Below are 27,664 nucleotides of genomic sequence, written 5' to 3'. Positions count from 1 at the left end.
TCTATCCTTTTTCATGCTATTTCTAACAGAAGATCTGTTGAAATTTATAGCACTTGAAACGAACCAATTTTTCACATTCACCAAGGCAAATACATCGGAATCAGTTCGTTCTTGACTCTCCACCTGGAAAAGTACAAGTTTTGAGGAAATGTATAGCTTCATTGATATTTGACTTCTCATGGCTAGTGTTACAAAGTTGAGAATAAAGGAATATTGGTCCAGAGATGTACTTCTGATTACTCCAATTTTTGGCGAAGTTATGCCCTGTGACCATTTTATGTTACTTTCGAGAATGCTGCATTTTAGTGACAACTCGATCAATCGTGGAGATGACAGTTTGTTTAAAATTAGGAAAATAACTGATACAGTTCGTGTGGCTTTCCGCAGTGCATTTAATCCATACAGAAGACTCTGTGTCAATGATAGCCTATTATTGTTCAAAGGTCGCTTATCTTTTAAACAATACATTCCTTCGAAACAAAGTAGATTTGGAATCAAAACATTCATGTTGTGCGACTGTAAAACTAGATACGTCTTGGATTTCATTGTATACACATGCACAACAACAGAAATTGAAGTCCATAATTTGGGGAAATCTGGTGATATTGTGGCAACACTAATGGAGCTATCCCTTGAATGTGGACATACCATGTATGTCGACAATTGGTATACAAGTCCAGCCTTGTTCCTCTGGCTACACAACCAGAGAACAGTAGCATGCGGTACTGTACATAGGAACAGGCGCAACTTTCCAAAATTACAAAAGAAATTGAAACAAGGAGAAGTTGAGTTTATGTCAACTGACGCACTGCTTGCCATCAAGTGGTGCGACAAGAGAGAAGTGTTCATGCTGACTACCTGCAACACTACAGAAATGCGTGACATGTAAAAGTTGTGTTGATTACAACACAAATATGGGAGCAGTAGACCACTCCGATATGCTGTTAAGCTCTGTTGCATCTGTGAGGGTTTTTTTTTTTTTTTTTTTTTTTTTTTTTTTTTTTTTTTTTTTTTTTTTGAATGCTCATGCTCTCACTCTTCACAGATCAGTGACAGGGAGCAAAATATCATTAGCAGATTTTCATTTATGTCGGGCATGAGAACTTGCGGAAAAATTTGCTACAGAACGGAGAAGAGATAGGAAAGGATGACGCCCTGATGATGAGAATCCTCTTCGCTTTACTGGGAGGCACTTTCCACATGTCATTCCAAGTGACTAGCCCAAGAAACACGGACTATGGCGTAGATGTGCAGTCTGCTCAAAACAGAATGTGCGTTGAGAAACGAAATATGAATGCAAAACATGCAATGTACCTTTGTGCATTGACATGTTTTGAAACATACCACACAAAGAAGAACTTTTAGCCAAGTTGCTACAGCTGGAAGATGAAATAAAGTCCTTACTTCTGAAAAAAATTACTTAAAAATTAAAAAAAAATAAAAATAAATACAAAAATTAAAAAAAAATATTTTTAACTTCGCCATTGACAGTCAAAAAAATCACTGAATTATCTGAGCCTGAAGAGCCTCTCCAGATGAATTATTTTGCTGACAAACACCTTATGTATGAACATGTGAAACATCCAGTCTGTGCTGACAAACACAGGCTGGATGCTTCAAAAGTTCATACATAAGGTGCAAAAATAAAAACTTAGTACAAATTTATGTATTCTTCCATAACTTCTTGGTAGAAGTTAAACCTTAAACTTAGTGGAAATATCATTAATTAAACAAAAAATTCTAGCATTGTTATTACTACAAAATTGTAGCCTGGGTTGCAGTAAAAGATATTTACTTAAGCGGCGACTAGTTTCGGGTGAAGCCCGTTTTCAAACCACCATGTAAATCAAAGATTGTGACAACCACACTATAGCCGTTAATAAAACCATAGCAGATGGATCACTATCGATATTCTATAGTTTTATTAACAGATATAATGTGTTTGTCACATTCCTTTTTGACATGGTTGTTTGAAAATGGGCTTTCCTCGAAACTAGTCGCCGCTTCAATAAATATCTTTTACCGCAATCCGTGCTACAATTTTCTGCTAATATTCAATAACTGATTGCTGTCCTATCTTTTCCAGGACACTGGATTTGTGAAAAATTCTAGGCCTACACTAGGAAAGGGCGTCTCGGCACACATTGGTCAGTTGCACACACTCGCCTGTTTCTGAAGCACAAAAGGTCATTAGGAATTAAAGGTGACATTTAGTTAGGTTAGGTAGTTTAGAAACTTGAGTATTTCTTATCTAATTCTTAAACAAAAGTTGTTTATTTCTACTGAACAATAACAACTGCGTCCCATACAAAAAGAATTCAGAAATGTTGAATTTTTTATTTTAAAGTTTCCTTGGGGATAATTTATTGGGTTAATGCTCTCAAAATATAGCGATTAGCTTCAAAAGTGTGTCTCAGCATCCAGACGGTTGTTTGCGGTCGAATTAGCTAGTACAGAAGAACATCAAACGTTGGGTCATTACGGATTCTACAGCATTTACATCATAAGTTGCATACAAAAATCTGATAATTAAGTATCAGTATACCAAATAAAACACAGATGCATACTAAGACCTTATGATGATTCTTAAGAACTAATTGCAAATGAAAGAAAGCCTTTGATGAGGAGTTACATGTTAGCATCATAAGCAGTTTCAGTGTACATTAGGTCTATAGAGCAATTCATCTCCAGATTCAAAGCTATGGAATAAGTATGCAGATATCCTGCGTTTATTTGTAACATCTGCAATCAAACTAACTGCGAGACTGTCACGACTGCTGTGGTTCCAGAAATACTCAGGCCAGGGCGAGGACGCCAGAGCAGAGAGCTCAGGCACATAAAACAGTCCGCAGAAGTGGCTGCCAGTGCAGGTACATAGGTACATGGACTAGGCGGCCCCAAGGGCAGCTTGACACGGCCAGCCGCACACGCCGGTGCAACACTCAAAGGGTTAACAGCAGTTTCTTCAAACACTCAATGTAAACAAACTACTCAAAAACCTCTGAGCTGTTCCAGCCATAATAATAACAAGCGACAAATTTTAAAACAATTGTGTCACATCCCAATAGTGCCAGTGGTCAAAAGGTGACATTGACATTAATTCCCTGTAAACTCTTACCCTGGCAGATCCAGGCAATTATCATCAAATATCTAGTCTTGTAATACATACAGAGGGTCTCACTGTGGCCTTCACAGACTGTAATTACCCCCTCACCTTGTATGAAAACAGATCTTCCGTGTCTTATCTCTCCAGTCACCCACCACCTTCCAAAGTCCCACTGTTCGGCCGCAGAGGAGCATTCCCATGACTCGGAAGCAAGTAGGACTGGTACAACTGAATCACATTCTGCACCTGGGTTTTGACCATCTCTCGCCGTGCCTTGAAACGAAGAATGTCACTATCCTTCCCTCCCCTCCCACTGTGGTATTCTGCTGCCCACTGAACCTACACGGTATCCTCATCTATCCTTGCACAACCCCTGCTCCCAACCCCTTGCCTTATGGCAAGATGCAAGACGTATCCCATACATCCTCCCATCACTACCTACCCCAGTGCAGTCACAAGCATCACATACCCCATCAAAGGCAGGGCTACCTGTGAAACCGGTCATGTGATCTACAAGCTAAGCTGCTGCCACCGTGCTGCACTTTACATAGGTGTGACAACCAACAAGCTATCTGACTGCATGAATGGCCACTGACAAACTGTGGTCACGAAACAGCTGGGCCACCCCGTTACTGAGCATGCCGCCCAACACAATGTTCTTCATTTCAATGACTGCTTCACAGTCTTTGCCATCTGGATCCTTCCCATGAACACCAGCTTATCTGAACTGCACAGGTGGGAATACTCCCTGCATGATATCCTACATTCCCGTAACCCTCCTGGCCTCAACCTTCGTTAGTCATTGTCCTTACCCATCCAGCCCCTTCCCTGTCCCCATTCCAGCTCTTCTCAGCACTCTATTTCACCAGTGCACCCTCAATCTTTTTACTTCTCTCCTTTTCCGCTAACCCCCCCCCCCCCCCCCCCCCTCGCCTGCCTGCCCTCGATAAAACCTCCCAACTGTACCTAACTGCCCTACCCTCTCTCCGCCTCGTCCCTGCACACTCCCACAAGCAGCACTTTAATGTCTCCACCCCTAACCTGCTATCCCTCCCCTTTCCCAGCCCAGCCTCCCCCTTAACCTGGTTGCCTGTCCCATCATGCATTGTTGCTTAAAGTCGGGCCTCAGCAGCCAGAGACTGTGGTTGTGTGTGTGAGTTGCATTTGCACGTGTGTGTGTGTTTCTTCTATTTTTGATGAAAGCCTTGTTGGCCAAAAGCTCACTTTCTGACAGTGTTTTTGTTGTGCCTATCTGTGACTCATCATCTCCACTGTATATTGTTACTCTTATATCAATGGGATTACACCTCCTCTGGTCCAAATTGATGATTAATCACAGAAGCAAACACAGTGAATGAAGTCATACTATGAAGAATTTGTTCATCTAGTGCTGACCAACTTTTTTTTCAGTTTATGACAGAGAACACCATCTGACAATAACTGAGTTTAATATTCACCAAAATAAAGAGTTACAATGGCTGCACTGTCACAATTTTCACACGTTAATATTTCTGTTGATTCTGTACAGTTGTCAGCCATTAATGGTGTTGATAATGTTGGGATCCACAAGCTATTAATTTAAATACATCACCACATTTTTATCTCACTTATTTGACTGAGTTGCTGGTTCCTAAATTATCGTCCTAAACTAAGCAATTTGGAACTGAGTTTCATTCTACTGCAAATAATCAGAATCCAAGGAGCTATCAAAGGCCATCATTACATTACAAATTATAGCTTTAGCACGAGTTCAGTAACCAATACAACAAAAAAGGAAGCCCATGGCAATGCATAATGAAACATCACACAAAAAGTGGAATAGATGCTGAAATCTATTTCTTGACATGGTTAATATAGAAATGAATATTGGTTATTACAGATATGTGTAAAGATAAATCAATTCACTTGGAACTTTTCTTGAGTAAGTGCATGAAATTAAAGCTAAAATGGTCAAATATTAAATATAGTTACCAAAATTGACAACATCAAACACCTTCAATGATTTATCTGTTGAAATTGAACACAGAAGGGAACCACTGCAATTGGTCGCCAGATCCTGCACAGGACCTAGATGACTACGAAAATGTTTAACAAATTCTATCAGTTCCTCAATCTTTTTCCAGAACTTTATGTGACCATCACAGCTCGCAGTAACGATGAAATCTGTCCTGAAAATTGAGCAAATTTATAGCAAGAAGCAGTCAAACAAAGGCACATTTGCAAACAACATGAAACACTACAGATAAACAAATTGAAAATTATATATATTATTGTCCTCATCACTATTTAAGCCACCATGCAATCTAGTCAAAGAAACACAACTTTTGGTTGTGAAAAAATTTTATATAATTTAAAATTATATCATGTCCATTGTTAGTAACCATCAAAATTATATTAATGGCCTAGTTTCACCACACAAAAGCTGACATAAGAAAAATAAATTATTTTCAGATGAAAGCAGGACATACCCATAATGTGCTACAATTAGCTGGTTATGTTCATTTAATGCAGTATGTCTTCTTAAACGATAAAGCATAACATATCAAGTATAGGAACATTATGTTAAAGTAAACTCACAACATAATACTATAAATATCCAAAATAGTATATACATACTTAGTAACAACAACATGTGTAACAACATCACGATGCATGTAGCTTCTCTCATAGGATTCTGAACAAGGTAAATTATCTAAATACAGCTGCTCATATTTCAGAACTGAAAGAAAAATGATTATAATTAGTTGCCAGTCTCATGTCAAAATAAGAAAGAGTTACAAAAGACACACTTAACTCACAGCTGAACATGTTGACAAAACAAAAAGAAATCCCAACTTAGGAGCAACTGGAACAACAGTTATGTAAAAGAGGTTCCTTACGATATTCTTGAACTAAATTGCCATAACTCACATATACTAGCTGTACCAGTATCTACCAGGCCACAGTCTGGGTATACAAATGTGGCCTGAACATATTGGCTACATACAGCCCACTTAAAATGCCTCTATCAAGTGCACATATAAGGTCCCTAATTCGTTTGCTATCCATTGGCTGTAGTGGGACTTTGATGCCCACCACACATTCTGGGAATGCAATTTCAAATATCACAATGGTGACCTGTTAATAGCAATTAGTCTTTAAAGTGCTAGTGAATGGGGACTCACCTACAGGCATAGCCACAAATCACAGACAAGATCAGCAACAGAGATATGCTTTGCACTGCCACAACCATCATTTGAATTTACTTGGGAAATGAAAGTAATTTTTTTTTCTTGGGGGGGGGGGGGGGGGGGGGGGAGTTCATTACCTAACAATTTTTATAACTTTTCTAGGCTTGGTGGAAGACTCATTCTTGAGCCATCCACCACAAAAAAAGTTGAATAGAACAACTGATAGTCTAAAATAGACCCTTCTTCAATTAGAGAAATCTGATTATTGCAAACTAACTCAGTGTGTTACAGGACCACCACAAAGGCAATTCCTCAACAGAAGTCCTTCCGCATTATAAATAAAGTTAGTTCTATATGATGCTACACCTAAATGCCAAAGAGCCACACTGAACCATTGAAGAAATATTAGCAATGTAGCTCCCAGAAAAACTTAGATAAGATACATGTAGACAGTAACTGAATGCTGAAAAAGAAGAAAAGGATGCGCTAGGAGCACATTCTCAGTTCCCAAATCATTAACACTACTCTGACTATGAAGTCTTTTGTGATGGACTCCTTGCATAAAAGGTCTATGGTTAACTTACCATGTCAAATTTGGATAAAATTCCAAGCTTTTCATGAGCACGTCCATCACCGTCATTAGTGGCTAACATTGACTGTCATGAACTGGCGTGGCTTGCACTTTTATACCCAGAGGATGGGATCTGATTGTCTGGATTACATCATGTTGACAACAAGTAACTGTTGCATACTAAGGTGGCCCCCTCTATGTCCATACATTTTGTTTGTGTTCTCTATCCAGAGTTGCTTGCAGCACCATCCATTACGTCAGTTCACAACAGTCAGTCTTAGCCCCTGACGATGATGGTGATGGAGGCAGTCACCAAAACCTTGGAATTTTACATGAATCTGATGGGGCACGTAAATCGAGGACTTTTTATGCATTGACAGTACACTTTCCAGTGTGGAGAAACGTGACATCTCAAGGCACCCTTTATATTTCATACTAACATATGTAAGCATTACACTTGGCGCTAAGAATAAGAATTATACAGCACCTGTGACTGGTTTAATCATCACGAAATTCAAACTCTTTTTGCAAAATGATCTACATTTGTTCTAAAACACATAAGAAATCAAAAAAATCAAAATGTCCTTGCCGATTTTGTCAGAAAATAATTCTATTTAAAATCATCCAGAGTGGAACAAAATTATCTAGCAGGACTAATTTCAATCTGGTTGACAGAACATAATCTAGAAAGATCAGGCTACATGTTTGATGAACTGGATTTTTTTCCCCTTAAAATTTCTGATACATCTACTCTCAAGTTAGAAATTGATGTAAATCTATATGGAGGCTAAAAGCAAATGATACCTTTGACCTTCTTTGGTTTTGATGGTTCTGCAGCTTCAGAAGGAAGTGGCCCAACCCAGCCATCATCATCCGAGCTGCTGTCAGTTTCAAATGACCGCTTCTTTGAACTAGACATCCTTACAGCACCTTGAAAAGAGAAATTTCTATAATAGTTTCAGGTTGTTAATAAGTCTTGGAAGTATTTGTTTCATTTTTGAAAACAATGAGCTTATTATGGAGATTTGTCACGCTCAAACTACATTTCAAAACCACAGAGACTGTGAAGTAACTGGAGCATCATTTAGGAGTATTATTACAAAAACCACAAAAAACTTGACCTTCCAAACCCATGGCAGATGTGGACCATAGCTGCAATTACCATAAGCTGGCAACTGTAACTGCTGGTAGCAGTTAGTTGCCTTGTATCATGCTGCAACTACATCACTCTGGAACTGAATACAGTGACAGAGCTCATGCAAAAAAATCATACTAATGGACATAATGAATGGTGTATTTAACCCCTAAGTGTGGTCAAAGACTCCCTCAAGCCCAAAGCCAAATATCTCAAACAACATTTTTATTATGAAATGTGTAAGACAAGTTTAGCTTTGGTCCTTTCTTCTATTTCAGTTTTTGATATTTAAAATTGCATTGCCCTTTTGCTTAAGTAAGGTGTATTAATGGGTAACAATTAGGGAGTCATAAATTGCAGTTGAGTGGTTCATGTACTGTCAAGATTAATATTTTCACACTGTTTTTGGCTTACTACATCTTACTGATTCCAAAAATATTGTCTTTTGGAGGTAAATGAAATTTTCTATGGTAAGGTAGTGCTTTCAAGTGACTTCAGCGCAACAACTTAAATATTTATTAATTACCAGCCACTGACATGTCACTTTAATTATACAAGAAAATTGTCAGAATATTAAAATTACATAATTTCACTTATCTTGTTGAATACTAATCAAACAATGAAAATCCAGGATGGAATGTAACAATATTACGAAAAGGATAGTTGTTACTCAACATATAGCGGAGATGCTGTTGTGCCTATCTGCAACTCGGCATCTCCGCTATACAACGAGTAGAAACTATCCCTTTTGTAATATTGTCACTGGATGCTAACATGTTAGTAGGTGCCATCTGGTGTAACTTCAGAAGCATATGCAATGGAAAAGAGAGAGTAATATTGCAGGTTGATTATATAACAAGCACAATAATAGACATGTGTAAAAAAACACACTCAACAGTAAACCCTACTATCCCTGCCCCTCCCCACCACAACCTCCTCCTTATATACGAGGTGGAATCCAAAATTTTCAGGACTGGTGCTGCCATCTGGAAAGTACGGGTAGTAGATCTTTGCATCGCTAGGTGACAAGAGCTGCATATCTGGTGAGTCAATGTGCAGAGTGGCATTCAGCTGGGAAGACGTGTTGCGTGCCCACAGTGATTTCCGTAATACTCTCTGTCTGGTGTGTTGATTTTAAGATGAATCCGTGAACAGAACAGCGTATATGTATCAAATTCGGTGCGATCTCTGGAAAAGTGCTACGGAGACCCTTGCAATGTTTCAACAAGTGTTTGGGGGACAGAGTATGAGCCATAAGCGTGTGTTTGAGTGGCATGCTTAGTTTAGGGCCGGCTGTACAGATGCTGAAGATGTTGCTCACACTGGAAGGCCTGTTAGCCACACAACGCCAGACATTGTCGCCAAACTCCAACAATTGGTTCGCACGGATCAACGTCGAACCATTTCAGATGAAGTGGGTACTGGTTATGGGACATGTCAACGAATGTTGATTGATGAAGTAGGCACGCATCATGTCACCACAAAATTTGTGCCAAGGATCTTGACTGCCGATCAGAAGGCACTGTGTGCTGAACTGTGCATGGATCTTCGTCAGACCGCATCTGATGATCCAACCTTCTTGTCACGAGTTATCACCGGCGACAAGAGCTGGATTTACAGTTATGACCCAGAGACAAAGCAACATGGACGAGCCTGGGCTCTCCAAGACCTAAAAAAGTGAGACAGGTGAGGAGCATGATCATCGTTTTCTTTGATACCAAGGGAATTGTGCACAAAGAATTCGTCCCACGCAGCCAAACAATGAATCCCGCATACTACTGTGACGTTTTGCGATGGGTTGGTCAAAACGTGCGGCGACGATGGCCCGAACTTTGGTGTCAAGGGAACTGGCTGTTGCACCACAACAATGCGCCCTGTCACATGTCCTTGCTCACCAGGACCTTTTTGGCAAAAAACAACATGGCGGTTGTACCCCACCCATCATACTCGCCAGATTTGGCACCTCGGGACTTCACGCTATTCCCAAAACTGAAACTCAAGTTGAATGGCCATTAGTTCAACATTCTAGAGAGGGTTTAAAAAGCATCACTGGCGGTGATAAACACCCTCAAAGAACAGGACTTCCAGAAAACGTTTTACCAGTGGCAGAAGTGCTGGGACCGCTGTGTACATGCGGATGAGAACCACTTCGAGGGTGATGGTGATCATTAGTCCAATAGTAAGGTTTTCAACGGATGGCAGCACCAGTCCCAAAAATTTTGGATAGCACCTCGTACACCATCTGGATGCTTCTCTCATCATGCACTGCTGCTTGCAGTCTGCCCTCAGCAGCCAGAGATTGTGGTCATGTCTGTGTGAATTGCATTTGTGTGTGTGTGTGTGTGTGTGTGTGTGTGTGTGTGTGTGTGGTGTCTATTTCCAACGAAGGCCTTGTTGGTCAAAAGCTCACTTTCTGACAATCTTTTTGTTGTGCCTGTCTGTGACTCAGCATCTCTGCTATATGCTGGGTAGCAACTATTCTTTCCATATTACTGTTGCATTTCATATTGGAGTTCCCACTATTTGATTTTGCCTGACAGCTTTTCTTCCTTCCCACAACCCGGTGCTGTTTCCTTTGTTACTATTTTCTAATGTATTACTACACTCAGTGCCCATACTTTCTCTTGTCGCCTTACTGATCACACTGCATACTCTACTTCCCCTGCCCTGCTAATCCTCCCCCTCCCAATCCAAGCCTCCTCCTTACCTCCACCATCCACTTGCTTCTCCCATCATGCACTGCTCCTCATAGTCTAACCTCAGCAGCTGCAGATTATGGCCATGTCTGTGTGAGATGCATTTGCATGAATGCATGTGTATGTTGTCTACTTCTGACAAAGGCCTTGTTGGATAAAAGCTCACTTTCTGGCAGTCTTTTTGTTGTACCTATCTGTAGCTCAGCATCTCTGGTCTATGGTATGTAGCAACCATCCTTTTCAAAATATTGTTATACCGAACAGTATATTACATTTGACAAAATATTTCAGAAACATTCTCAAAATAGTCCTTGATGATTCCAGGTCACAGAGAAGTACTGCGAGGTACCAAAGATGTTCATTTTGTTCTGTGTAGCTAATAATGGTGATTGTGAATCAATGTTTCAAAGAAAAATATCCGTTTGGTGTGAGATTTTCATACACCTCTATCGCATTTATATCTACATTGTTTAGGACATTTTGTGTCTTGAGAGCATTTCCAGTTCATATCAATCATCTTTGTTGTTGTTGTCTTCAGTCCAGAGACTGGTTTGATGTAACTCTCCATGCCACCCTATCCTGCGCAAGCCTCTTCATCTCCGAATAACTACTCCCACATACATCCTTCTAATTCTGCTTAGCTTATTCATCTCTTGGTCTCCCCCTACGATTTTTACCCTCCAAGCTCCCCTCCGGTATTAAATTGGGGATCCCCTGATGCCTAAAAAACATGTCCTACCAACTGATCCCTTCTTCTTCTTGTCAAGTTGTGCCACAAATTCATCTTCTCCCCCATTCTATTCAGTACCTCCTCATTAGTTACATGACCTACCCATCTAATCCACAGCATTATTCTGTAGCACCACATCTCAAAAGCTTCTATTACCTTCTTGTCTAAACTGTTTATCATCCATGTTTCAGTTCGATACATGGCTACACTCAGTACAAATACTTTCAGAAAAGACTTCCTGACACTTAAATCTACACTCGATGTTAACAAATTTCTCTTCTTTAGAAACGCTTTCCTTGCCATAGCCAGTCTACATTTTATATCCTCTCTACTTCGACCATCATCAGTTATTTTTGTCCCCAAATAACAAAACTCATTTACTACTTTAAGTGTCTCATTTCTTAATTCAATACCCTCATTATCATCTGATTTAATTTGACTACATTCCATTATCCTTGTTTTAGTTTTGTTGCTGTTCATCTTATATCCTCCTTTCAAGACTGTCCATTCCATTCAGCTGCTCTTCCAAGTCCTTTGCTGTCTCTGGTAGAATTACAATGTCGTCGGCAAAGCTCAAAGTTTTTATTTCTTCTCTCTGGATTTTAATTCCTACGCCGATTTTTCTTTTTTCTCCTTTACTCCTTGCTCAATATACAGATTGAATAACTTCGGGTACAGGCTACAACCATGTCTCACTCCCTGCTCAACCACTGCTTCTGTTTTGTGCCCCTCAATTCTTTTAACTGCCATCTGGTTTCTGTACGAATTGTAAATAGCCTTTTGCTACCTGTATTTTGCACATGCCACCTTCAGAATTTGAAAGAGAGTATTCCAGTCAACATTGTCAAAAGCTTTCTCTAAGTCTTCAATGCTAGAAACATAGGTTTGCCTTTCCTTAATCTATCTTCTAAGATAAGTCCCAGGGTCAGTATTGGCTCGCGTGTTCCAACATTTCTACGCAACACAAACAGATCTTTCCTGAGGTCGTCTTCTACCAGTTTTTCCATTCATCTGTAAAGAATTTGTGTTAGTATTGTGCACTCATGACTTATTAAACTGATAGTTTGGTATTTTCTCACCTGTCAACACTAGCTTTCTTTGGGATTGGAATTTTTATATTCTTCTTGTAGTCTGAGTGTATTTAGCCTGTCTCATACATCTTGCTCACCAGATAGAAGAGTTTTATCATGACTGGCTCTCCCAAGGCTATCAGTAGTTCTTATGGAATGCTATCTACTCCCGAGGCCTTGTTTCGACTTAGGTCTTTCAGTGGTCTGTCAAATTCGTCAAGTGGTATCATATCTCCCATTTCACCTTCATCTATGTGCTCTTCCATGTCCATAATTGGCTCTCAAGAACATCGCCCTTATATAGTAGACCCTCTATATACTCCTTACACCTTTCTGCTTTCCCTTCCTTGCTTAGGACTGGTTTTCCATCTGAGTTCTTGATACTTGTAGAGGCGGTTCTATTTTCTCCAAAGGTCTCTTTAATTTTCCTGTTGGCAGTATCTATCTTACCCCTAGTGATACACGCTTCTACATTCTTACATTCGTCCTCTAGCCATCCCCACTTAGCCATTTTACACTTCCTGTTGATCTCATTTTTGAGACACTTGTATTCCTTTTCACCTGCTTACCTGTTACCCAGGAATTTTGATAGCCCTCTTCTTTTTACCTACTTGATCCTCTGCTGCCTTCACTGTTTCTTCTCTACTGTATTTTTTCCTAGTTTTTGTCAATCGTTCGCTAATATTCTCTCTGAAACTCTCTATAACCTCTGGTTCTTTCAGTTTTTCAGTTTTCATCTACAGTTCATAACCAATTAATTGTGGTTGGAATCCACATCTCCCCTGGAAATGTCTTACAATTTAAACCCTGGTTCCAAAACCCCTGTCTTACCATTACATAATCTATCTGAAAGCTTCCAGTGTCTCCAGGCCTCTTCCACGTATACAATCTTCTTTCTTGATTCTTAAACAAAGTGTCAGCTATGATTAAGTTTGCTCTGTGCAAAATTCTACCAGGTGGCTTTCCCTTTCATTCCTTACCCCCAGTCCATATTCACCTATTACTTTTCCTTCTCTTTCTTTTCCTACAGTCGCATTCCATTCCCCCATGACTACTAAATTTTCATCTCCCTTAACTATCTAAATAACTTCTTTTATCACGTCATACATTTCTTCTATCTCTTCACCATCTGTGGAACTAGTTGGCATATAAACTTGTACTACTGTGGTAGGTGTGAGCTTCATGCCTATTGTTACGTCAGATGGCCGTTTGTTACAACTTCTGCAGTATTTGTTATGGCCGTTTGCTACTTGTTACGACTTCTACAGTACTCATTAGCTGCAGACACAGTGGCTGCACCAAAGACTGAGACGGCGTGGAGTTTTACAATTATTTATTGAACTTTCTTTACAATTTCTCCCTCGTCGTCGCTGACCAGCCCAGCGGACCCCTCCACCTGGATGCTGCTGTGTAGATTCTCTGAAAATGCACACAACGCACGCCACCAGTGCTCCACTGAAGTTAGGATGCCCTGTGGTTGAGATGAACTCGTCGCCGCTCGGCAGCCCAGTATGGCACCCCCACGGAGCCGCGTTGCCATGAGGTCAGCTGCTGACGCCTGCTGCACCGGCAGCTGGGAAGGCGTCAGTCACGATGACCATGAGGTCCGGTCATGGACGGACCATGCGGTGTGGCTGGGTTGCCGTGAAGTCCGGGCGTCAGTCCCCGGCGACGTCTGTGACCAAGATCGCGTTGCGGCCGGTCCTGCTGCAAGTTCTCGCTGTAGTTAGTCAGCCATGGTGCCGACTGGACTCTGGCCGACCCCCAGAGCTGAAGTAGACATCTGGCAGCGAACGGATGACTCCTGTGAGCCGGAATCGTCACCTACGAAGACTGAACATTCGGACACGACCACGTCCGTCCTCAGATCCGATCTGCTTCCTAATGGCTTCTGTCCGTTGCTGCCTGCACTCCACTATTTATATCTGGCAGGAGGACGTTTTTTACCCTCGGTGGCAGCTTCTTGTTATTACTCCCGCAGTATATTGCAGCGTAACTTAGCGTGTTGGCCTCACTTCCCTTACTCAGCACTCTCCAGGCTTCGCTCAGCGCTCGGTCTGCATGCATCCTTGCATCAGCCGGTTGGTAGACTGCAACTGTCAGCAAGGCTATCTATGCCGCGCTTACTTCGCAATGCCGCGACTGCCGGCTGCCTCTGTTTTGCCATTCTCCACTGCGTGAAGCAACACCTACTACATGTGGCAGCAACACTATTTTGGCTACAATAACACCGAACTTCACTAATTGCCATTATATTTAACTTTAAGCTATCCATTTCCCTTTTTAAATTTTCTACCCTACCTGCCCGATTAACGGATCTAACATTCCAAGCTCCGATCTGCAGAACACCAGTTTCGTTTTTCCTGATGACGACGTCCTCCTGGCAGTATACATGTGAAGTGTTACGACAGAAAAAGGAACCTGTGACCACTGGAGGTACTCTAGTTTACTTATTAAAGTTTACCATTAGATATCAGTTTAATTTTTTGTCAAAAGTTATCCAAAACCATATTCTGAAATAGTGTCTTGTTTCTCCACTAGGCAGTGCCACAAGTTCCTCCAAAGCCGTAACACAACATGCACACATATGTAATACTAACTAATGTAAATCTACCCGATGATGGAGGTCTAAACCTTCGAAACGCGTCGTGGGAAAAAATAAAACAGTGACTGGTAACAGTAAACTTGTTGTTTCATTTGACGTCCTCCTGAGTTCCCAACCTGGACATCCGAATGGGGGACTATTTTACCTCCAGAATATTTTACCCAAGAGGACGCCATCATCATTTACCCATACAGTAAAGCTGCATGACCTCGGGAAAAATTACGGCTGTAGTTTTGCCTTGCTTTCAGCCGCTTGCAGTACCAGCACATCAAGGTCGTTTTGCTTGATGTTACAAGGCCAGATCAGTCAATCACCTAGACTGTTGCCCTTGCAACTACTGAAAAGGCTGCTGCCCCATTTCAGGAACCACACGTTTGTCTCGTCTCTCAACAGATACCCCTCTGTTGTGGTTGCACCTACGATACAGCTATCTGTATTGCTGAGGCACACGAGCCTCCCCACCAACGGCAAGGTCCATGGTAGATATTTAGAAATCATAAAAGAGAATGTCTCTGTCATAAAGAAGCTCCTGGAGGACGTATATTACCAAACACATGAGTTTTTGAGAGGATTCACATCATTCTAAAAGATCACATTCATGTCAGACAGGTTACAAAGAAGAAAGACTAAAAAATTACAGACAGAATGCAACAACGGATTGGACAGTGTCAGGTCAAGACACTGGCTGTAACCTTTTCAAAATAAAGTGTCCTTGTATTCACATCAAGTGATAAATGGACACTTTATTTATATCTGAATGGCCATATGGGGATTTCAACACAGCTGCTCCTGAATGAGATTCCAGATTCCAGTCTTTAATCTCTATATCACCTCAGCCAATTTCACAGGAGGCGCATGTAGCAAGTTATGTTATGATGCGCACAGAAATGCTCTCAAAATAAACATTTGGTATTTTTTTACTATGTGAAGCATATTATTTCTAAAAAAACAGCTACTGAAATAACTGTATCTATTCGGACTGTTTTTAATGAACGTCTTATTACAAATGATCACTCTTGTTCCAACATACACATCCAAAATTATCACATTATTTCTGATTATAAAATCTGGCTTTGTTAATACACTAATCAAAATAATCAGGGGATCAGTTAATATAAACTAAAAATGTTGTCTCTGTTGCACTCTGAAGCACAATAGCTTCATATTACTTCACACAGTGTTAAAGATGATTCCACTCATCTAGAAACTTGTTTCTGTACCAGTACATATAAAGCTGGCAGAATGACAATGTCCTCTTCACTTCCAGTGCAATCAAAAGGATGTCCACTACCATCACAAGGCTGTTCAGACAATATACAAGACAAGCAACTTTGTTGTATACTTGAGCAATTATTTTGAAAAGTGTTGCCAGCCTCTCATTGTATCTATGGAGCAAGGTTAATTTGGCACAACTTGTGTGAACCCTGTGGCTATTCTAAAGCACAAAGGGAACTCCAGATATAGCCATTGTAACTAAAATTATACACCATTAGCAGTCGCCCATTAACCTCCTTACTGATTTATTGTGTGACGCCCATATATTAGAAAAATAAGTCCCTAATAGTTAACTAGCACATAAATTGAACAAACAATGGAAAATTGTGATGGAATCACAACAATGAAATATGACAGATTGCTAATCACCAAATCCAAAGGCAAAGAACACAATTTAACTAAACTATCTAAGTTTGTTTTTTCAACCAATACATGCTCCAGCTTGATATTAGTCTGATTGCAACCTAATAATGTATTCCAATCTATTCAAAAATCAGAACTGCTGAAAGTTCTATCACCAGTTCACTTCACTCCATGAAAATAAACTTATTCTTTAATTTCATAAAACTGTTCATGATTCAGACTTTCGGCCCATCAGCGCTGCAGTTACGCACTAATTAGTTTTTGTCTTGATAACTTGCATTCCAATTAGTTTTATAGCTTCTTCTATTAGTTACATTTTGCTTAGTAATATTACCTTCTTCTTCTTCTTCTTATTATTATTATTATTATTATTATTTTATTATTATTATTACCACCGCTACCACTTTTATTTTGTGAAATATTTTACAGCAAAAGATTATCAATATGGGTTTGGAGCTGGTTGGTCATATGTCAATGGTACTTTTGTGCTTAAACAACAGAAAGCTGCACTGAAAGAGGACAAACAGTCCATTTAACATTTAGAAACATACCAAAGGTGTACACATACTGCAATTAAATAAGTTGTGGCCAAGCATAAAGAACTATGGAGTCTTTAATAACCTATATTAATGCATTTAGTTTTATGCTGTTGATTGACCATTTCAGTGAAAGTGGGTAATGAGTGATCAGAAGAATTCCAAATTAACAATGGACAACTACAACTGGATTGCCCACTGTTTCCTCTTGTGTTTAAAATTTATCTAGAAGAAGTATTAAGGAGAAGGAACAGAAAATGTAGCCCATTGGAAATGTCAGTGGGAGATTATAATAATAATAAGCGTATGGCATTGGTGGCCGGGAGACCCCTCGCAGGGCAGTTCGGCCACCGCTCCACAAGTTCTTTAACGCCACTATGGCGACTTGCGAGTGAATGAGGATGAAATGATGATGAAAGGCACACAACACCCAGTCATCTCGAGGCAGAGAAAATCCCTGACCCCGCCGGGATTGGAACCCGGGACCCCGTGCACAGGAAGCGAGAATGCTACCGCAAGACCACGAGCCGCGGACTGTGGGAGATTATAAATTATAGTTACTCCAGTCTGTTGACGACCAGGTGATAACTGTCAAATCAGTGAGGACTCTGGCTCTATTCTATGAGGAGATTTTACTTCATGTCCTTTGACAAACTTGGTGCTTTGAAACAACAAGATTACAAATGAAACTAAGAAGGTTATATATACAACAACACTAGAAAGCATATGTATACAGTGTGTCCCATGAGAAATTGTAAATATACAGGGATATGACAGGAACAATCATTCAAATCCAAAAAATCTAGTAAACATGCACTCTTAAATGCATACCTTAATAGCAAAGAACACTTCTTAATCCTTGATACTGTGAAACAAATCTCTTCTACTGAAAGCTCTCTGCTTTCCATATTTTGGGAGGATATGGTATGGACCAAAACAAGAAAAAAATTGTCTAGTAAACATGGACTCTAAAATGCATACCTTAAAAGCTATGAGCTCTTGCTCAGTAGGAGAGATGTGTTTCACAGTAGCACAGATGAATAAGTGCTCATAGCTCTTAAAGTATGTGCTTCAGAGGCCAAGTTCACTTGACATTTTCTCCTTGTTTTCATCCAGCACTCTGAACTAGTATATCATAGCAGGTCTGGTATTGGCATACTGGATATTACATGTTACCCAGCGTTTCCCGCTGCTTAGAAATTGGAGGTATTTTCAACAACAACACACAATATAAGAGACAGTAAGTATGGTTGCTTTGACGGCTTTTAATGATTTTCTGCACAAGCCATAAAACAAAAAGTATATTTCTGAAGCTGAAGGTGCACTTGCAAGACTGAAAATCACATGTGCCAAGAACAGACAATGGATATTTTCTACAAGGTAAGGCAAGTATTCATGGATGTAATGATTGCCTATCAAAAGATAGTTCCTTGTTATTGTTATATTATTATCTCATGTTGATTTTAGGATCTGGCAGCAAATCTGAGATTACTACATTTATTAAGTCATGAAAGCCGACATAGTCAATGGTTTGGGGAGAATTTTTGAATGATAAACACATTCGCTGAGCAAAGTGGAAAAAAATAGGGAAGGTAAAGTGAGTGAGCTTGTATAATAAACCTTACTAGTATCCCTCTTTACATAGTGACTTTTGTGTAGTGGAATTGTGTGGAATTGCTTCCGCAGCAAATGCGCAGCTCAAACTACTACTCTGTAAGGAAATTGTTACATGGTCAAGAACATTTAGTTGAATTACTCATATATCATACTAAGAGACTATACACTTAACAGTTAAATACCATAAAGCAGAACATCACAAGATGAAGAACAATAGAGAATACCATTAGAAGCCGTCAAAGCAACCATACTCACTGTCACTTACATTGTGAGTTGTTGTTGAAAATACCTCTAATTCTGAGGCAGTGGGAAACACTGGGTCACCTGTCTTATCCAGTATGCCAATACCATTGGAAAGACTTACAGACAGAAACAGAGCAATGCTGCAATCACTTCTGCAAATATCACATACCAGATCATATTGCCATAAGAAAATAAGCAGAAATCAAGTATATGTGTACTAATGATGTAAGTGAGCAACCTCATCATTGATTGCTGGGTGCATCTCTCAGCAAACTGCTGAACAGCCACATTTCCTCCTTTGTCATATGAAGGACACATCTGGCCCTTAAAGTTAACATTTTTGTGGTATTTTATTCATTTTCTCTCCATCTGTAAACGTATAATGAAGAATAGCCTCATGAAGGCCCAGATCCTGAAGTAACAATGCCATACTTCAACAGTTCTTTCTTACTTTCAAACACATTACAAAGATTAATTTCTTCATACTCGTTCATATCCTACACAGAAGACATCTGTTAACACAAAACTTTGGCACATAATCAGTTCCTGCTTAAATTTAAATATTCTGTGGAAATAACTCCTTCTGTATCTTCTTTGTATTTTCTGTTCTGCACATAGCTACTGTGTTTGCTTATCTCACTGTTTTGCTTCTGTTAAATTGTTGCACTATACATCTACACTCCACAAGCCACCTTACAGTGTGTGGTAGAGAGTACTTTGTGTACCACTGCCACTTCCACCTTTTTCTGTTCCAGTCGTGTAAGGTTCATGGGAAGACCAACTGCTGGTAAGCCTCCATGTGGATTCGAATCTCTTTAATTTTTTGTTCATGGTCTTTTTGCGAGATATACATAAAAGGAAGCAAAATATTGGTCGACTCTTCTAGGAACATACACTATTGGAACTTTAACAGCAGTCCATATTGTTATGCTGAATACCTTTCTTGCAGCATCTGTCACTGGAGTGACTGAGTATCTCTGTGACACTTTCAAGCTGATTAAATGAATGTGCAATGACAAATGCTGCTCTTCTTTGTATCTTCTATATTTCCTTTATCAATCCAATTTGCTAAGGGTCACAGATTGCTTTTGAACACATTATCCAAAAACTGTCTTCAGCAGCTAAATCGACAGCCAACGCATAATGGAAATATTTTAGATATGGTAGCAACAAACAGACCAGACCTCTTCGACGGTGTCAGTGTAGAGACAGGGATTAGTGATCATCATGTTGTCATTACGACTATGGTTACGAAAGTCAAAAAGTCGGTCAAGAAGGCTTGGAGAGTATTCTTACTAGAAAGAGCAGATAAGCAGTTGTTAGCATCCCACTTAATAAATGAATTGGCTTCATTTACTTCCGGTACGATGAACGTGGAAGAATTATGGGCAAATTTTAAACACATTGTAAATCACACATTGGAGAAGTATGTGCCGAAAAAGTGGGTTACAGTCAGAAAACACCCACCAAGCTTTAACAGCGCAATTCGGAGAATGCTCAGGAAGCAAAGAAAGTTGCACTCGCGGTACAAGAAAGATCGGGAGAATGAGGACACGCAAAAGTTAGTAGAGATTCAAGCTGCTGTAAAAAGAGTGATGCGTGAAGCATACAACCACTACCACCGTCATATCTTAGCAAAAGATCTTGCTGAAAACCCAGGGAAATTTTGGTCTTACGTAAAACTGGTAAGCGGGTCGAAGGCTTCCATCCAGTCACTCACTGATCAGTCTGACCTGGCAACGGAAGACAGCAAAAACGAAAGCTGAAATTTTAAATTTAGCATTTGAGAAATCTTTCACACAGGAGGATCTTACAAACATACCACCGTTCGAGTCTCGTACAGATTCCCGTATGGAGGACATAGTGATAGACATCCCTGGGGTTGTGAAGCAGCTGAATGGGTTGAAAATAAATAAATCACCAGGTCCTGATGGAATTCCAATTTGGTTTTACAAAGAGTACTCTACTGCATTGGCTCCTTACTTAGCTTGCATTTATCGTGAATCTCTTGCCCAACGTAAAGTCCTGAGTGACTGGAAAAAAGCGCAGGTGACACCTGTATATAAGAAGGGTAGAAGGACGGATCCTCAAAATTACAGACCAATATCCTTAACATCGGTTTGTTGCAGGATACTCGAACATATTCTCAGTTCGAATATAATGAATTTCCTTGAGACAGAGAAGTTGCTGTCCATGCATCAGCACTGCTTTAGAAAACATGGCTCCCGCGAAACGCAACTCGCGCTATTTTCACATGATATCTTGTGAACCATGGATGAAGGATATCAGACGGATGCCATATTCCTTGACTTCCAGAAACCGTTTGACTCAGTGCCCCACTGCAGACTCCTAACTGAGGTATGAGCATATGGCACTGGTTCCCAAATATGTGAGTGGCTCAAAGGCTTCTTAAGTAATAGAACCCAGTACGTCGTCCCCGATGGTGAGTGTTCATCGGAGGTGATGGTATCATCTGGAGTGGCCCAGGGAAGTGTGGTAGGTCCGCTGTTGTTTTCTATCAACATAAATGATCTTTTGGATAGGGTGGACAGCAATGTGCGGCTGTTTTGCTGATGATGCTTTGGTGTATGGGAAGGTGTCGTCGTTGAGTGACTGTAGGAAGATACAAGATGACTTGGACAGGATTTGTGATTGGTGTAAAGAATGGCAGCTAACTCTAAATATAGATAAATGTAAATTAATGCAGATGAATAGGAAAAAGAATCCCGTAATGTTTGAATACTCCATTAGTAGTGTAGCGCTTGACACAGTCACATCGATTAAATATTTGGGCGTAACATTGCAGAGCGATATGAAGTGGGACAAGCATGTAATGGCAGTTGTGGGGAAGGCGGATAGTCATCTTCAGTTCATTGGTAGAATTTTGGGAAGATGTGGTTCATCTGTAAAGGAGACCGCTTATAAAACACTAATACGACCTATTCTTGAGTACTGCTCGAGCGTTTGGGATCCCTATCAGGTCGGATTGAGGGAGGACATAGAAGCAATTCAGAGGCGAGCTGCTAGATTTGTTACTGATAGGTTTGATCATCACGCGAGTGTTACGGAAATGCTTCAGGAACTCGGGTGGGAGTCTCTGGAGGAAAGGAGGCATCCTTTTCATGAATCGCTACTGAGGAAATTTAGAGAACCAGCATTCGAGGCTGACTGCAGTACAATTTTACTGCCGCCAACTTATATTTCGCAGAAAGACCACAAAGATAAGATAAGAGAGATTAGGGCTCGTACAGAGGCATATAGGCAGTCATTTTTCCCTCGTTCTGTTTGGGAGTGGAACAGGGAGAGGAGATGCTAGTTGTGTATGAGGTACCCTCTGCCACGCACCATGTGGTGGATTGCGGATTATGTATGTAGATGCAGATTAATTAGCAATATATTAGAATTGCTCAAAAAAATGTTTTGTAAGTTGTATAAGAGGCTGTTAACAAATTCATAGTTACAGAAATTTAATTTTAGTTCATTTGCAGTTACATCAATATTAGCATATAAGTCCCAAGGAGCTAACCAGATAGCAAAGAAATTTTGTGTGTTGCACACAAACAAGACCGCATGGTTCTGTAGTCATTTGAACAACAAACTGTATCTTTATACAAATTTTATTTCTCTCCATTATGAAAAAACTGAGCTCCAAGATTCCCCAACATAACTGGTAATACACATTTCTCAGCATGCAACTGCATTATGGATTTCGTACTTGCACTACTTTCAACAACTACCATGCTTTCAGGTACTGAAAGCAATGATGCTGGATGTGCTCTCTGTCTGGACTACAGCAAGGCAGAGAGACAATATCTGATAACAACATTTGGGGTTTCTAAGATTTTGTTCATCATCGGATGGCTGCATTGTATTTAATGATCAGCTGTTTATGTTTACAATACTGTAATGTGAATTGAGGATAATGCAACAATGGGATGGGGTGGGAAATGTACTTACAACAAAACGTTTTGGTTATTTCTGAAAACACATAGCTTTCGACACAGTGCAAAATACAGTGTTGATACAGTTATTACTGTTACGGATCTTTTGTCAGCACAATCACGACTGTTTTGAGACAGTGGGTCACCACTGGCAGTTCAACTCTGAATGAACAGCCAGATTCTGAATGAACAGCCAGATCTTACATTAACTTGGCTGCAAGTTACAGAGACTGGTGAAAACTGGTTTGCTGTACTGTGGGACTCTGTCAGCAACACACATTACATCTAAGTTACAAAGGCAGCTGGCTTTCTAGCAGACAACACACAAGTGCTGCCACGTTACACATGACCATCAGATGGCAACCCAAGCATTTGTATCTGGGAGCCATGGGTTGTACTTAGGCTGGTGCATGGGCCCTGGGAGGCCAGTTCATTCTGAGTGAGCTTCCTGGGTCAGACACCAAATGCACTCCCATTTCATCTACGAGGATGACCCATATAGCTCAACCGTAGCTATCAATATCAAAAAACCAATACCTACAACTCCGAAAAGTGGAACCAAAACTGTTACAATTCAAAAACCTCATCACCCCCCATTCACTATATCGATTGAAACACAACCAACCTACCATAAATATACAGCACACAAAACATCACAATTACCATACAATAAAACCAAAACAAAAATTGCTTACCAACAAAAGCCGGCAATACCATCTAGGCGTGCGCACACAAACGTGACACCTAAAGTATTCAACAATAAAACCGAACATCTGCAGAAACTGTATAACAGACATTATATTACTCGTTTCACCCATCACAGAATGTAATGATACACTCGTGAACGGTGGCGCAGTGGTTAGCACACTGGACTCGCATTCGGGAGGACGACGGTTCAATCCCGTCTCCAGCCATCCTGATTTAGGTTTTCCGTGATTTCCCTAAATCGTTTCAGGCAAATGCCGGGATGGTTCCTTTGAAAGGGCACGGCCGATTTCCTTCCCAATCCTTCCCTAACCCGAGCTTGCGCTCCGTCTCTAATGACCTCGTTGTCGACGGGACGTTAAACACTAACCACCACCACCACCACCACACTCGTGAACTTCACTGTCATATCCATACCTAACAAGCAAGCAATTAAAACAAGTTAGACTTCTCTCCACACAACAAACACCAAAATACTCAGACCTAACAAAAATGCCAAAAGCATAAATAAAAAATAACTTAATTTGTCACTGTAAACATATCCACAACTCAGGTTATCGCACCAAGTACCTAAACTCAAAACCACATTAGCATGATGACAACCAAAACTCAAATGAACTCAATACCACAAGTTAAGCTCAGCACGTCCACATCCACCACCAGAGGGTACCATCAATATAACATCACGTCTACAAGAACCACCACCCTGGATATAATAAGCATCAAGTACGAGCATGACAAAATATAGCTTTCCCATATGCTGTATGTTAAGCATACATGAAGGTTGAAGAAGCACCATATTGCAAGAAAATAAATTTACTTCTGGAACAGATTTTCGGTTAAAAACTTATTTTAAACCTTTATATTGCAGTTCCAATGAGTTTTCATACATGACAATCAATTATTGAAAAATGGTATAAAATATTTAAGTTTGTATGTTAAATATATAAATACACGATTAACAGTTTAACTGCTCTGGCTGTGTTAACGCACGCGTCTTTGTACCTGTCCCTGTGTGCTCTGAATGTGATCATGTGTGCCACCAGTCCTTCTACTCTGAGCGTGACTACGCGTAGACACGTTCAGAGTACCAGGTAGAAGGACTGGTGGTGCACGTAAACACATTTAGAGCACACAGGGACAGGTATAAAGGTGCACACGTTAAAACGTCCAGAGCAGTTAAACGGTTAATACACTATTAATTTTCATGTTCATTTGGCTTTAATATAAAGTATGATTGGTAATACATACTTAAAAGGGTGCAAGACTAGAGCTGTACAGACCAGTATCTTTAAAAACATACAATTATTTTCTGTAACTGAATGATGCTCTGTCCATTGCATACACTGTAATAATTCAGTAATGCTTTCATGTATACCAAATGGGCCATCATACATCTAGAGAGAGAAACTTACTGTGATTTCTTCTAACGTCGTTGTATTAAAAAGGTAGGCGATAAAAAATTGATAGATACTGCCAACTTCTCAAGACTGTGCAGCAAACTCTGCAACTCCTTTTTATAATGTACATGTAATTTACAAAGTATAAAGTAATTGAAAAGTTTCTGGAGTGCCATATCGTAATTTCTTTGATATTTTCAGATGTCATGTTAAGCTGTTCTTATGGTTTTTAAAGTCGGTGGAAAACGTACATGTCATTTTGATAGCGTTTTCAACTTCTGAAGAGACAGTGAATTTTCTGTAGGTGAGTGTCAATGGGACAGACCGAAATTTCAAGATCACACAAAAGACCATTTTATTACAAACAAAGAATTGCGCATTGTTACTGATCAGACCATAACCTTCAAGTAAAGGGAACAACTTAATTAACCAGCCTTAACCTCAGTACAGCTGAAAGCAAGGGGAAACTACAGCCATAATTTTTCCCAAGGGCATGCAGCTTTACTGTATGGTTAAATGATGATGGCGTCCTGTTGAGTAAAATAATCCGGAGGTAAAATAGTCCCTCATTCGGATCTCCATGCAGGGATGTCATTATCAGAAGAAAGAAAACTGGTGTTCTACAGATTGGAGCATGGAATGTCAGATCACTTAATGGGGCAGGTAGGTTAGAAAATTTAAAAAGGGAAATGAATAGGTTAAAGTTAGATATAGTTATCAATTAGTGAAGTTCGGAGGCAGGAGGAAGAAGACTTCTGGTCAGGTGACAACAGGGTTGTGAATACAAAATCAAATAGGGGTAATGTAGGAGTAGGTTTAATAATGAATAAAAAACAGGAGTGCAGGTAAGCTACTACAAACAGCATAGTGAACGCATTATTGTGTCCAAGATAAACAGGAAGCCCACGCCTACCACAGTAGTACAAGTTTATATGCCAACTACCTCCGCAGACGATGAAGAGATTGATGAAATGTGTGATGAGATAAAACAAATTATTCAGATAGTGAAGGGAGACAAAAATTTAATATTCATGAGTGACTGGAATTCGATAGTAGGAAAAGGAAGAGAAGGAAACGTAGTAGATGAATATGGAAAGGGGGTAACAAATGAAATAGGAAGCCGCCTGGTAGAATTTTGCACAGAGCATAACTTAATCACGGCTAACACTTGGTTTAAGAATCATGAAAGAAGATGGTATACATGGAAGACGCCTGAAGAAACTTGAAGGTTTCAGATAGATTATATAATGGTAAGACAGAGAATTAGGAACCAGGTTTTAAATTGTAAGACATTTCCAGGGGCAGATGTGGACTCGGGCCACAATCTATTGGTTATGAACTGTAGATTAAAACTGAAGAGATTGCAAAAAGGTGGCAATTTAAGGAGATGGGACTTTGATAAACTGACAGAACCAGAGGTTGTAGAGAGTTTCAGAAAGAGCATTAGGGAACGATTGGCAAGAATGGGGGAAAGAAATACAGTAGATGAAGAATGGGTAGCTTTTAGAGATGAAATAGTAAAGGTAGCAGAAGATAAAGTAGGTAAAAAGATGAGGGCTGGTAGAAATCCTCAGGTAACAGAAGAAATATTGATTTTAATTGATGAAAGGAGAAAATATAAAGATGCAGTAAATGGTAAAATGGTAGTGGGAGACCAAGAGATGACTACACTAAGCAGATTCAGAAGGATGTAGGTTGCTGTAGGTACTGAGAGATGAAGAAGTTTGCACAGGATAGAGTAGCGTGGAGAACTACATCAAACCAGTCTCTGGACTGAAGAACACAACAACCACCTCTGTAACGTGATTCTCTTATTAATAATGAACTCTGTACCTTCGAACACCGTTTACTCTTTGGAAAATAACAAATACATCTTCAATATGTTAAATCGGATGGTGAAACACTTTGAGATGTCAAGAAATCAAGACTTAAAATACGTCTAAATTACCTACTCTTTAGTTTTTCTTGTGAATCGTTCTTAAGCAGTAAATTTAATGAGATGATCCGCTACGTGCCTGCTTAATCCGCTACACTGGAAACACAGTTCCGTTACAAGAATATATAATGAAATATGAACTAACCTACAATACGTTCAAGTCTTTAATTTCTTTCATAACAGTATTTCTGCGAATTAGCGTGTTAAAATAACGACTTTCGGGGAACACAACACAATCCAACAAAACTATACGATATTAAGGATGTAAAAAAAATTCTATTAATGTCAACATCATGCTTTGCTCAAACCTAAACATCACAGTTGTTTACACACAAATTGTAGTCAAAGATAAAAATTACACTCTGAACCAGTAGACCAGCTGCAAAACGTGTTTTGTTTATACAAACCAAATTCAAGTATACATCATCTATTTTTCGGGGGAGCTACCGAAGTCAACCGCAACCGGGCATTGAGATAATTCAATGTCAAAATCTGAAAATTTGTGCTGAACAGGGCCTCGACCCGGATTTACGGATGAGGTACATGGACAGGGACGCTACTTCGT

General features: G+C 39.9%; 1 protein-coding gene across 2 annotated transcripts in view; it reads right to left on the bottom strand.

The window, feature by feature from the left end:
• The window catches only part of LOC124615922 (peptidylprolyl isomerase domain and WD repeat-containing protein 1), a 111,235-nt gene extending 83,815 nt beyond the window's left edge, over positions 1 to 27,420 (bottom strand). The window contains exons 1-4 of one of the 2 annotated variants that reach the window (XM_047144105.1): positions 27,245 to 27,420; positions 7,652 to 7,777; positions 5,723 to 5,825; positions 5,078 to 5,274 (exon numbers count right to left, since the gene is read on the bottom strand). In XM_047144105.1, coding sequence (XP_047000061.1) covers positions 5,078 to 5,274; positions 5,723 to 5,825; positions 7,652 to 7,766 — 415 coding nt within the window. In that variant the 5' untranslated portion in view covers positions 7,767 to 7,777; positions 27,245 to 27,420. The other variant, XM_047144106.1, reaches the window with a different exon arrangement.
• Positions 27,421 to 27,664: the final 244 nt, after the last annotated feature.

The sequence above is a fragment of the Schistocerca americana genome, chromosome 5, assembly GCF_021461395.2.
Source record: "Schistocerca americana isolate TAMUIC-IGC-003095 chromosome 5, iqSchAmer2.1, whole genome shotgun sequence".
Classification (NCBI taxonomy): Eukaryota; Metazoa; Arthropoda; class Insecta; order Orthoptera; family Acrididae; genus Schistocerca; species Schistocerca americana.
Note: the sequence above shows the minus strand (reverse complement) of the source record. Positions and strands in the feature narration are given on the sequence as shown.